Raw genomic sequence first — 13,530 nt, 5'->3', positions numbered from 1 at the left:
GACAGACTCTATTTAGTGGTATGACAGACAAACCAGTGGCCCATAATTTTTTACTATTGGGGCATCAGCTCACTTCCTTAAGATGCCGTATCATTGACTGGGTACCACCTTTAAAACGTGGTGGTGATCGTGCTCTTATATTAAAAAAGCTTGAAGCAAGATGGATCTTCCGCCTCGGCACTGTATCGCTTAACGGCCTTAATGAAGGTAATCCGCTTAATATTTTTTTGCGATGAAACTATCCTGATGGTGATAATATCAACCGGTGGCATTAGAACTCAATTTTAATGGTTGCTTTTTGATCAATACACTCTCATGTAGTAATTATTTGTTGGTGGTTTTGATTTTATAAATTTTTTTCATTTACAAGTTTTGGTAGATAGGGGGGTATATGTATTTAGATTATGTGGTATGTGATTATATTTTTTTTGTAATGATTTAAGTTCTCCGTTAATATATGTAATTTTGATGAGGGTATATCCTCATGTTATAGGCTTCTGGATAAGTAATGGCGACATTGCACTGATCAGTGCAATGTCGCCATTACTTATCTGCCTTTTATTATCCTCTGCACATCGCTTATTCACTTTAGACTACCTGTCCCTATTATGACCAGTTGGTGTAGTTTTAAAGTTCAATTTGGGTTCCTAGCACCATTATGAATATATAGTGGTGGGTTGCTATGGTAACGAGATATGATGTGAAGTGTGACTAGGTTGCCATGATTACGGCAGATGGGCAGGTCCTGATGACGTCGTTATACGCTGGCTGAAGATGCTTGGATGTTTGTGCCCGAGCACTTGGCCGGCGGCAGTGACGTGTGCATTCCACTTGTCTGAAGCACTGCCACATTGTTCCTGCTGTTCCTTGTATGCGGTTCACACACCGAAAGTAGTGATGTGATCATGCCGCTTTTGCACCTGTGGATTACATGTGGTAAATCCCGCTTGTCAGACTAATTAGTGATGTGTTTTGGCGCCATTTATCTGATCGATTGGGGTATTTAGTAGCCTAAGGGGTGATGCTCAGTATAATTTAGGATCCGGAAGGATTGACTGTTTACTGCTGTGGATGTTGTATTACTGTATCCCACCAGGTTGGTCTGGATTGGACCGAAACGTTGAGACTGGATACTATGTGAGGAATAAAAATTTAATTTTTTCTATATATTTGGACTCCCCACTCTCCTGGACAACCCAGGAAATGTGAAGAATCTGGTGATGTGAGTGCGGCTGTGGATTGCTATATACATATATAGCCTTGCAAAAGTATTCATCCCCCTTTGCATTTTTCATGTTTTGTTGCCTCACAACCTGGAATTAAAATGGATTGTTTGAAGGTGTGCATCATTTCATTCACAGAAAATGCCTACAACTGTGGAGCTGTGCTATATATATATATATATATATATATATATATATATATATATATATATATATATTGTGAATCAAACAACATTTAGGACAACATAACAGAAAACTTCAGCGCGTATAAGCATTCACCCCCCTAAAGACAGTACTTTGTCGAGCCACCTTTTGCGGCAATTACAGCTGCAAGTCGCTTTGGATAAGTCTCTATGAGCTTGCCACATTTTGCCCATTCCTCAAGGCAAAACTGCTCCAGCTCCTTCATGTTGGATGGTTTCCGCTTGTGAACAGCAATCTTCAAGTCTGACCACAGATTCTCAATTGGATTGAGATCTGGGCTTTGACTAGGCCACTCCAACACATTTACATGTTTCCCCTTAAACCACTCGAGTGTTGCTTTAGCAGTATGCTTCGGGTCATTGTCCAGCTGGAAGGTGAACCTCCGTCCCAGTCTCATATCACAGGCAGACTGAAACAGGTTTTGCTCAAGAATATCCCTGTATTTAGCACCATACATCTTGTCCTCGACTCAAATCAGTTTCCAAGTCCCTGCTGCTGAAAAACATCCCCACAGCATGATGCTGCCACCACCATGTTTCACTGTGGGGATGGTGTTCTTGGGGTGATGGGATGTGTTGTGTTTGCGCCAGACATAGCGTTTTCCTTGGTGGCCGAAAAGTAAAATTTTAGTCTCATCTGACCAGAGCACCTTCCTCCATACATTTGGGGAGTCGCCCACATGCCTTTTGGCAAACTCAAATCCTGTTGTCTTATTTTTATCACTAAGTAATGTATTTTTTCTGGCCACTCTTCCATAAAGCCCAGCTCTATGGAGTGTATGGCTTATTGTGGTCATATGCACAGACACACCAGTCTCTGCTGTGGAACTCTGCAGGTCCTTCAGGGTTACCTTTGGTCTCTTTGCTGCCTCTCTGATTAATGCCCTCCTTGCCCGGTCTGTGAGTTTTGGTGGGCGGCCCTCTCTTGGCAGGTTTCTTGTGGTACCATGTTCATTCCATTTGATGATGATGGATTTGAGCTCTGGGGGATCATCAAAGATTTGGATATTTTTTTATAACCCAACCCAGAATTGTACTTCTCAACAACTTTGTCCCTGACTTATTTGGAGAGCTCCTTGGTCTTCATGGTGTGATGCCTCTTACTTAGTGGTGTTGTAGCCTCTGGGGCCTTTCAGAAAAGGTGTGTTTATACTGAAAATTCAGATAAAAAAAAATAATAAATTACAGGTTGTAATGTAACAAAAAAAGGTAAAAAGCCAAGGGGGTGAATACTTTTGACAATTGGGGTCAACAATGGACTTCAGATAAGCAGAATATATGACCACAAAATTTATATGTATGTTTTATTTACCTTAAATCAATTTTGATTTATATATATATATATATATATATATATATATATATATATATATACACACACATATACATTCATGCACCATGATAATGGTTGGTTAGCCATTAAATTTATTACATATTAGTGCCATTTCCATCATATCATTAAGTATATTTGTTACCTTAACACATTGAAGGCAGCCAGTGGGATGTCAGTAGTCATGACAGTATAGCCTATGAAGTTGCAAGAGACTAGTGATAACGTAGAATAAAAAAATGTCATGTCTCCACACTTAATGAATTTGTTAGTGGCAGATTAGACTTCAGTCTCACAATTGGATGTTTGATTAGTCCACATAATGGTTAATGTGCCCATCCACTAGTAACTTGAGCGATTGAACGATAACGATCGTTCAATCGTTTGCAAATCGTTTACAAAAATGTCTAAAACGACCAGCGATGCGCTTGCCCGCTGGTCGTTTAGACCTCTATCATCGTGCAAACATGCTGGGCAACCAGACAATAATGTCAGGTTCAGCATGTTTGAAATGATTGATGAGCCTGCACTGAACGACTGCTCTTTCAGTGCAGGCTCATCACAGACTGACAAACGACTGCACGATTACAATGTCAAAATCGTGCAATCGTTTTCATGTCTGCTAGTGGATGGGCACATTTACATATACTTTGTGTACATTAGGCATATTTTGTAAATAAGGTTAAAAGTGCCCTAATCTATAATTAGCATATTTTGGTAAATGTCAGGTTATTTTCTAACATTGTATACACAAATGAATGCTGTAAAGATGAAGGGCCAGATGTAATGACCTGTGAGTTGCGGTAAGTGCAGAGATTTCTGTAATTTACAGCTTTAACGCAGCAATTTTTTTTAAAGGTGAAACCAAAGTCGCCAAATCTTGGCAGTTGCCGAAACTTGCAGGCTATTAGATTTGGTTCGTAGAGTCTCATTATATGAACTGTGACAGGTAACTGGGTGCCAAACCTTTATTGTGCTTATTCCTGCTCATGTTTTAAAACATCTTTATGTTGACTCAGTAAATGTAAATTTTTTTCTTCACTAATACTTTGTCGACTTTCTTTCTTTTTAACTTGTTTTATCTCTGCCTTGTCTTGGCAGGGCCAGATTAACAGTGGGGCAGCTGGAGCTACAGCTCAAGGCCTCCTCATAAAAATAGGCCCATCATCAGGACAGTGTTTTGATGACCAGCTGCCTAGCTGGCAATACAGTTAATCATAAATAATAAGTATTAGAATTGAATTTATAGTTTTCTCACAGAAGTCTGAAGTTCTTATATTTGTATGTATTTAGTGAGATAGTGGGGCAGATGGTGTAGGAGTGTACACACCTACGTGGCTCTGGCCACTTCCACACAGAACTGACCGCAGCTCCTCCCTCCTCAGTATAGGCCCTTGAACATTTTCAGCCCCAGGTCCATGTGGCCCTTAATCCGGGCCTGTGTCTTAGTCTCCCATCTGCCATTAGTCCATTAGTTTATTTTGCGTGCTGTAAAAATGCTGGTACAGGTTGAGTCTCCCATATCCAAAATGCTTGTGACCAGGGGTATTTTGGATATCGGAATATTCTGTATTTTGGAATAATTACATACCATATTGAAATGTCTTAGGAATAGGGCCCAAATCGAAACACAAAATGCATTAATGTATTATATACACCTTATATACACAGCCTGAAGGTAATTTTATACAATATTTTCAATAATTTTGTGGCTCAAACAAAGTTTGTGTATATACATGAAATTCATTTATGTTTCATATACACCTTATACACACAGCCTATTGGTCATTTTATACTTTATTTTTAATAATTTGTGCCTTAATAAAGTTTGTGTACATTGAACCATCAAAAATCAAAAGTTTCACTATCTCAGTCATGCAAAAATATTCTGTATTTCGGAATATTTGGATATGGGAGACTCGACCTGTAATAAGTAGATAATAATCTAATGACCTATATGGGTATCGTAGGTATTTGTTTAACCGTACAGTTTATTTTGATCTTCTCTCCATTTTCTGTAATACAGCTCATCTCTTCTTTACAGTGCCTCATAACGCTCTTCTTTTTAACATTGAAGTTTATTTCCCTAACAGCTGAGGTATAATGGTCTGTTTTTATTTTAAGTTTAGTAGTGCCACATGGTTAGGCGTACTTGACATCAGCCTTGTGAGGGAGAGATTAAGCTAGTGAAACTGAGAGAAGAAGCTCGGTGCAGACGGGAAGGAACTCAGGTGCTCACGGATTTCTGATTGACATGCAACGGAAATTCTTCTAGGCTTACTTTTAAAGATTCCACTTAGGGCAGTCACTCCGTGTGCTTTATTGCTTTCACAAGTGGTCTCAAAACCCAGTACTTGAAAATAAACATAACAGCGCCGTTACTGCTATGGTACTTTTAAAAAAAAAAAAAAAAATCTTCTTTGCTCGGTTTTGTCAGTGAGCTGATGGGTGACATCAAAGAAGACCCCGCTGGACCTAAATTAAAAAAAAAAAAATGGCTTCTTCTGATGTGCTGGAGACAATAATTATGATGTGCCAGTTAAGTCCAAACTACAGCTGAGGGATTTTACTTTAAAGCAGAGGATTGGGTGAAAAAAAAAATACATTTATAGCTCTTTGTCTGCCACCTCATTATGTGTGGGTCTGATTCATTAAGTAATTGGTTTGCAGTTGTTTACATGAGTGTTAGGGCTTTCTATTCAGGAGCCTTTGAGAGATACATTGTACAAATGTTGCATGTTATGAATGCCGAATGAGGGGCAGGAGGCCAGTCCTATTGGCTAAACACTGTACTCTGTTGAAAAGCAAGAGAAAGGGATTGGGTTCTGCTTTGCATAGTAATGACTCTCCCTTAATAAGCTTTACAGATTAATACACACAAGGTATAAAAGATGCAAAGAGATACTCTTAGCACATTTAAACATGCTCATTTCACTATTGTGGTACTGGAGACTGGAAGAATCGAGTTCTTTCATATTCATTTTTTTTTTCCCCCCCGAAGCAATGTCTAGAGGACGAAACTTAATAGAATCCGATGTTTATTGTATTATAAATCAAGGGACATAGCAAGATCTGCAACAGTTTATTATTAAAGATTCATTCAATGTAAATCTTTTTCTACTATTGTATTTCCTATAGCAAAATCATTTTGTGGTTGAATGGGGATAAAAGGCATAATGTGCACAGAAGTGAGTCTTAATAGGACGCTGCTCTCTGAGTAAAGACCACTTGTTCGCCTTTGTGCATGAGAACATGCCGGTTTCCTCCTCTTCAGTGTGCACTGTTCTGCCTTCCACCATTAAATTGCATTCTGTTTCTTTCCCATAAAACATTTGTATGAAACAACATAAATCCAACAGTGAAACACTTGCCCCGGGTTCAAAAGAAAGCGTATAAGGCAAAATGATCCTTTTGTGCAATAAATAAAAAATGTATGACCAATTTTAGCTGGATAGTGTTGAAAGTGATGTTCTTTAGTGACTTCTGTGGATTAAGGCTGATTTCCTTGCGGCTTGGGCGAACAGGACCTGTATGTGTGTGGGATTCTTCTCTCTGTGCAATAATGAAACCAGCCAGAGGAGGTCGCTCTCATTCAAGATCCTGAGTTATTGTAACGTTGTATAAACAGGCATGACTCCTACTTTATCAATAATGTGTGTATATATCCATTTATTTATGCATCTATCTATCTATTATATATATATATATATATATATCTGTAAAAGTGTGTGTTTGTTACATAATTATATATACTTGTTGTAGTCTTGTATATCACACACAATTTATTATTCTGATCACTGTTATTTTACCTTTAGGCCTAATACCCACGGCCGCTTTGCTAGTGATTACAGCGCTATTAAGAAATTGATCATCAAAAACAGATGTGTGTATTTGTGTTTTTAGCTTTGTAGTTGTCACTGCATGTATAGATCTGTAGATGGGGTGAGCTCTTAATGGTTAAGGAAAATGTTTTGCTAGTTTATGATTAAAGCTTTAGCACCATTTGAAAAATAAATCTTCATGATATTACATTACATGATCTAAAAGGCACAAATATGATTCAAAACTATGATATACCCAACATATATTTACAGGTTTTATCAATGCTTTTAGGACAGGAGAATAATACCCTGCAATGGTAACAAAACATGACTTTATTTTGTTAAAGTGCACAAAAATGCCTTGATTCCTTTATCGTTATGTTATATGGTGCCACATAATAGTAGCAATGCTCTATTTTAGGTTAGCCAAGAGCATTGTCTAAATTTGTAGAATCCAGTTCACTTTTGCATCCCGCTATTAAGCCACAAAGCATTCTACAAGCACATATCTCTGAATGCGCATAAGGATTTCTGTTTGCAACTCATAAAAATGGCCACTAGATGGCAGTATTATATATATTTTTCCCACAGTATCTCCTAACTAGTGTATGCTGCATTATTAGTAATTCTTATTCAGGGAGTGTTTCTTTCGTAGGCAACATTACTTTTTTATTTTTTTAAATGATCCCTAATTTATCTCTAACTTTTCTAGTCAATTATCTATTTGGTCAACAAAGTTTGACTAATTTAACAGCAAGTGATTTTATAACATGGATAATGTGTAACATACACTGTGGACTCCAGAACTACAGTACTGTTGAAGGCTATTAGGTAATTGTTTCAATATTGTAAGTCGTCTTGATTTGGTAATATAAAATGTTGGTTGATTGACTCTCCCTGGGCTACCATATATATTTCTGCATTTGCTCTTGTTTTTTTCTATACAGTCATGTGTCATTTTCTATTGTTGTTTTTATGCATCAATTGTAACTATGAATGTTTCTGATTATTTTTTGTGATACTGTGGGCTTATTGCTTTTTGCATTGTGATGCCTCAATATAAAATTGTTAATAAAAAGAAAAATGTTGGTTGAGGTGGTCTGGGTTCTGGTTTACTTTAAAATAGTTAGTCAACAGGCTAGTCAGAGCCATTGCTTAGTTGTTAAGTTTACATTGGAATTGGATAGCGGAATAACAAGTATAGGTTAGCAGACAACCTATCAGTGATCCATTCATCAGTGCGTACTGCAAAGTGGATGTAGCGCTTTAATAAATATTCCATTATCCCTTATACATCATGTTTGAGCAGAACACGAATGGGATTTATTATTTATGTAGCACCCCCAATTTACGCAGTTGCTGTGCAGCTAACATTTGTCATTAATCAGAGTTAATTTAGTTAGAATCCAGTTAACCTACCATTATGTTTTTGGAGTGCGAGAGGAAACCAGAGCAACCAGATGAATCCCACGTAAACACAGGGGTACATACAAACCCCACACCCATAGTGCCTTGGTCGGGAATTAAACCCATTATCTCAGTGCTGTGAGACGGTAATGCTATCCTCTCTGCCATAGTGTTGCTTAATTTTGATTTCCAACATGTTTTATCAGAGAATAATATATCTCTGCCGTAGCTTATATATAATCTTTTAAGGTGTCTGTCCTCCACTTCCGAAGTGAGAGCAGAATAGGACAGACATATCAAAAATGCGCAAATTCGCATCTGCCCATGTACTGTTTGCTAAAACTCGCCTTTTGCCCCCGTGCAGATATCTGACGGCTCCCAATCAGCTCCCTTAGAGAGGTGGCCACAAATGGTATTATCTGGTTGTTTGGCCTGATCGCTGAATAACCAGATCTGTGAGCGAATCAGCTAGGGATTTGCATTCCTACTCACAGTTGTAGCGGCCGGAGCACGAGAAGGGGGCATGGTCAGACATTGCTAGGTGCATGCTTTGCACTTCTGACGTGCTGTGTAGCCCCCCTCCCTATTAATGTTGTACATCACCGCAGCTCTGCATAGTGAGTGGAACTTACCTTTCCAATTGCTCTGCTGACAATACAGTCCCGATGAGAAAGGCGGGACAGACACCTCAAATCTGGACTGTTCCACCAAATTTTGGACAGTTGGGAGCTATGCATTTGGGGAGTCATATTGTAAAAGCTTTGCTAGTCTTATTAAAGCAATAATAATACTATACTGTGCACTAAAGATCAACATTATTCAGATATGACTTTGAAATGAGGCTTGTAATGCAGACGGTAGCTGATGTTTCTAGGCAAGCTTAGTCCCAACCTTAAGTTATTCAAAGGTTGTAAATATCTTGTTTTTTTTCCATACAGACCCAGAATGCATACAAACGTTGCAGATGAATTTTAAGTAATAAAAGCAGATACTGTGTTCTGATATACAGGATCCATTAAATCCAAATGGGTAAAGAGCAGTTGTAATATTGTACATAGGACACAGCTGGGGAAAGCAGTATCATTAGTACAAATTCTGAAAGCTGTGTTTAGACATTATCCTGATGTTGTTTTCTGCTTTTTTTATACATTGTAAAATAATCTGCGTCATTAAATTTTGTTTACTAATAACATTATGAAAATATTCTGATATTCAGAACGTCTAGACAGATTATCAAGAATATAGTGTATATGGCATATGCATAAAATAATAGTGTGTAAGACAGTTGAAAATAATGTTAGTGACTATTTTATTCCAAGGCCATTACAAGTAAGAAATTCTACCTACAGTACCTTAGCTATTGCTCTTATTACTATGCTTTTAACCAATAAGTATGTTGCTATATCACAAGCAACATTCATAATTACAGTGGTCCCTGTACACTTTTAGAATGTGGGATAACTTGTGGCAATTGTATGGTTATTATAATGCACATTTGATTGAAAGTACACATAGACTTAATACTGGGAAAAGAGTTTCAATAGTAGACAAGAAACACTGGGCCTGATTCAGACCCGCTCGCGAGTGCTGAGCGCTCGCAAGCGGGTTGATGTTGGCCAAGTGCGCATGACGGAGGCGGCTCTGACGTGCGCATGCGCGAGACCCGAATAACGACAGCACGCCCCCTTTGGTGGGCGCGCCGGGGGCGTGGCTGCCCAGACGGAGGCGTTCCCATGGGAACGCCTACCGTCTGGGGCCGGCCCCACTGACATCACTAGTGATGTCAGTGGGAGTGCTTTTGGCTCTACCACAAGGGTCTCGTCGCAAGCACGATGGTCGCGATGGTCTTGACCATCGCGACCATCATTTTGGCTGCTCGCTATAGCTGTGGGTGGTCACCCACAGCTATGCGAGCAACCAGGAGGCCGCTCTTAAATTCAGAGGGACGGCCCTGATTCAGAGCGAGCGCTCTGTCAGAGCGTCCGGCTCTGAATCAGGGCCACTGTTCTTAAGTAAACATTTCACAGTAGCCAAGATTATGCACTGCGTTTTGTATAGTAGCCATAGTATGCTCTCTGCATTGTATGTTGATCACTAATATGCTCCGTGTATTGCATGTCTGTTACTAATATCCTGGCTGAATTCTATATTTGTAAATACAGATGTGTGCTGTGCACTTCTTCCCTCAATTTTGCTTCTTTTTACTTCGTTTTGCATCTTTCTTTGCTTACAGTGTATCAAGTACTTAGAATTAGTATTTTTGTAGCAAAGGAATTGGTATAAAGTCGTAGCTGCATGGCGCGGGTCACGCGTATCGGACCGGTCTTTGGCCTCTTTATCCTAGATCAGTGGTTCCCAAACTCCAAAAGGTGCCCGTCCACTAGTAGACTTGAAAACAACTGCACGATTACGACATTGTAATCGTGCAGTCATTTGTCAGTCTGTGATGAGCCTGCACTGAACGAGCAGTCGTTCAGTGCAGGCTCATCAATCATATGCAAACTTGTTCAACCTGATATTTTCGTCAGGTTGACCAGCATGTTTGCACGATGATAGATGTCTAAACGACCAGCGGGAGCGCACATCGCTGGTCGTTTTAGACATTTTTGCAACTGATTGAATGATCGTTATCGTTCATTCGCTCAACTTTATCGTCTAGTGGATGGGCACCTTAACAGTTCAGGTTTTCAGGATATCAATACTTAAACACAGGTGATGTTAATTAATTAGTACCTCAGTCAGTTTGATTATACCATCTATGCACAAGTATGGATATCATTAAAACCTGGACTTGTGGGGTGCCTTGAGGACCTAGTTTGGAATCCCTGCCCTAGATTCTGTACTTTTTCCTTGATTTTTCTACTTTTTCCTCTATTTTGCATCATAGTTTGCTTATAGTCTACTAGGTACTTAGCAGGGGCGTATTTATAATGGGTGCAGGGTGTGCTGTGGAGAGGGGGCCGCACCGCATACCTTGCACCCATATTGTCGTTACCTCTCCGGAGTCCCATGTCTGCGCCGGGGTCAGCGCTGTAAAAAAACATTTTGCCATCGCCATGTGCAGTACAGGGAAAATTGCTGCCGTGGCCATTTTCCCAGTCACCTACGCATGCGCTATAGACTCTGGGCACACTCCTAGTACCCAGAGTCTACCAGTGGGTGCAGGCAGCGCTGCACTGAGTGCGCTGATGGCCTCCAGACTTAGAGAAGGGGACCCATGACTGAGACTGCACACGGGCCCCCTCCTCTTTAGAAATACCCCAGGTACTTAGGATTAGTGTTTTGGTACTGCAAAGTCTGTGTTGCATTAAGCTGCATACGCACACAACGATTTTGTTACCAACGATTTTATGAATGATTTTATGTCAGATTTTTTAAAGTGTAATGAACGATTTTTTTGAACTACAAACGATTTTTGCATATCCCTTAATGAAAATCGTTGAGTTTACAAGTCTGACTGAACTACAAACGTGAAGGCGCATGAACGATAATCGTCCATCTTTTGACTCAGAAAGTGAACGATTTTTCAAACGATTATCATTCAATGATATCGTTTAATGATAATCGTTCAAAAAATCGTTGTGTGTGTGCAGCTTAAGATGGACTTTTTGGCATGATTTAAGTATAAGCATTTGATGATGGCTCTTTAAAGGAGAATTTTCCCTGTATTTTGGCTTTGTGATACCAGGACCACACAGTTTTGGCAGCACCTATTCTTCAGTTAGAGCACTGCTAGGAGAGCCTGAGACACTTACGTATGTTTTCCCCAAGTCAAAAGTTGCTGGATCAGCTTCAGCTGGAATGAGGGATGTTGTACATCTCAAAATAACAGAAGGAAACAAAAAAAAAAAAAAGTAATGTATTTTAATAAAGGTCATGGGTCAGCAATTGTAAAGTATTAAATGAACCTGAGGAGTAAAACCTTACGTAAACCAACCCATAAAAATGACTTTGATTTTTATTCACAGAAAAGAAAATGAAGTTTCAATGTCAACAAATATGAAATCCATTAAAGGTCCGTCTAACATTAAGTCTAAAGGTGAGTATTTTATTGAACTACTTAAATAAATCCGTTATCAAGGAGAATTTATTATGTATGTTATTGGATAGACATTACTATTGTATTTCATATTATGGGTCTGATTCTGAGTTACATGTGCAATCTCAACTCCTGACTCCTACAGTGATTGTCGGTCCTATGCGACTATCCGCCTGTGTTCTGAGTCATAAACATCTATGCGATCGCGCTGCTCCAAGCTATCCAGCGACGAGAGCAGCTGTCATCACTAGTAACTGCACTTACAGTATATCTATCACATGCTTTGTGCATCAGATGGGACTCATAAAGGCGTGCACACTCCATACACACACAACTCCGAATGGGTTGCAACTTTGACTACATTCCCCTGGGATGCTGCTTTTACATGTAAAGGCCCTGTTGCTAACCAGTAACGCCCATTCAGTCGCCTGTGAGCAGGGCCGCCATCAGGGGGGGACTGCCGGAACTATAGTCCCGGGCCCGGACAGAAAGGGGGCCCGGGTAGCAGCGGAGTAGCCAAGTGCCGGTGGTATTTTAAATTTGGAGCCGGCCGCAAGCTGATCTGAGCTTGTGGACCGGCAGCCAATCAGGAGTGGCCGCAGTTGCGGCTCCTGAGTGGTCTGCCGGTCTGCAAGCTCTGATTGGCTTGCGGCCAGTGTTATATTCAAAATGCGTTGCTTGCCCCCCGGGTCCCTCTCTCTGTCCGGGTAAATGTGAGCGCCGAGCTGGAGCAGCAGGGAGAGGCTGTGCAAGGAAGACAACAGCCGGAGACAGAGGGAGCAGCAGCTGCGGGCGGAGAAGCTACTTACAGCCACCGCGTGTGGTGCAGAGGAAGGACGGCAGGAGCAGGAGAGGCTGGAGACTGGTCAGGTACATAGACTCCAGCTCTCTCACTCACACCCTCACCCTGCTCTTTCACACCCTCACCCTGCTCTCTCACACCCTCACCCTGCTCTCACACCCTCACCCTGCTCTCTCACTCACACCCTCACCCTGCTCTCACACCCTCACCCTGCTCTCACACCCTCACCCTGCTCTCTCATCCTCACCCTGCTCTCTCACCCTCACCCTGCTCTCTCACTCACACCCTCACCCTGCTCTCTCACACTCACACCCTCACACTGCTCTCTCACCCTCACCCTGCTCTCACACTCACACCCTCACCCTGCTCTCACACCCTCACCCTGCTCTCACACCCTCACCCTGCTTTCTCACCCTCACCCTGCTCTCTCACCCTCACCCTGCTCTCTCACTCACACCCTCACCCTGCTCTCACACCCTCACCCTCCTCTCACACCCTCACCCTGCTCTCACACCCTCGCCCTGCTCTCACACCCTCACCCTGCTCTCACACCCTCACCCTCACCCTGCTCTCACACCCTCACCCTGCTCTCACACCCTCACCCTGCTCTCACACCCTCACCCTGCTCTCACAGCCTCACCCTGCTCTCACAGCCTCGCCCTGCTCTCACACCCTCGCCCTGCTCTCACACCCTCACCCTGCTCT

General features: G+C 41.2%; 1 protein-coding gene across 1 annotated transcript in view; it reads left to right on the top strand.

Moving 5' to 3' along the window:
• KIZ (kizuna centrosomal protein) overlaps positions 1 to 13,530 on the top strand; it is a 158,996-nt gene that overhangs the window by 132,553 nt on the left and 12,913 nt on the right. Inside the window, exon 13 of the mRNA XM_088477334.1 lies at positions 11,953 to 12,023. Coding sequence (XP_088333460.1) covers positions 11,953 to 12,023 — 71 coding nt within the window. The remainder of the gene's footprint in view (positions 1 to 11,952; positions 12,024 to 13,530) is intronic.

The sequence above is a fragment of the Taudactylus pleione genome, unplaced genomic scaffold, assembly GCF_031769625.1.
Source record: "Taudactylus pleione unplaced genomic scaffold, aTauple2 ptg000201l, whole genome shotgun sequence".
NCBI lineage: Eukaryota > Metazoa > Chordata > Amphibia > Anura > Myobatrachidae > Taudactylus > Taudactylus pleione.
This window is presented reverse-complemented; position numbering and strand designations above follow the sequence as displayed.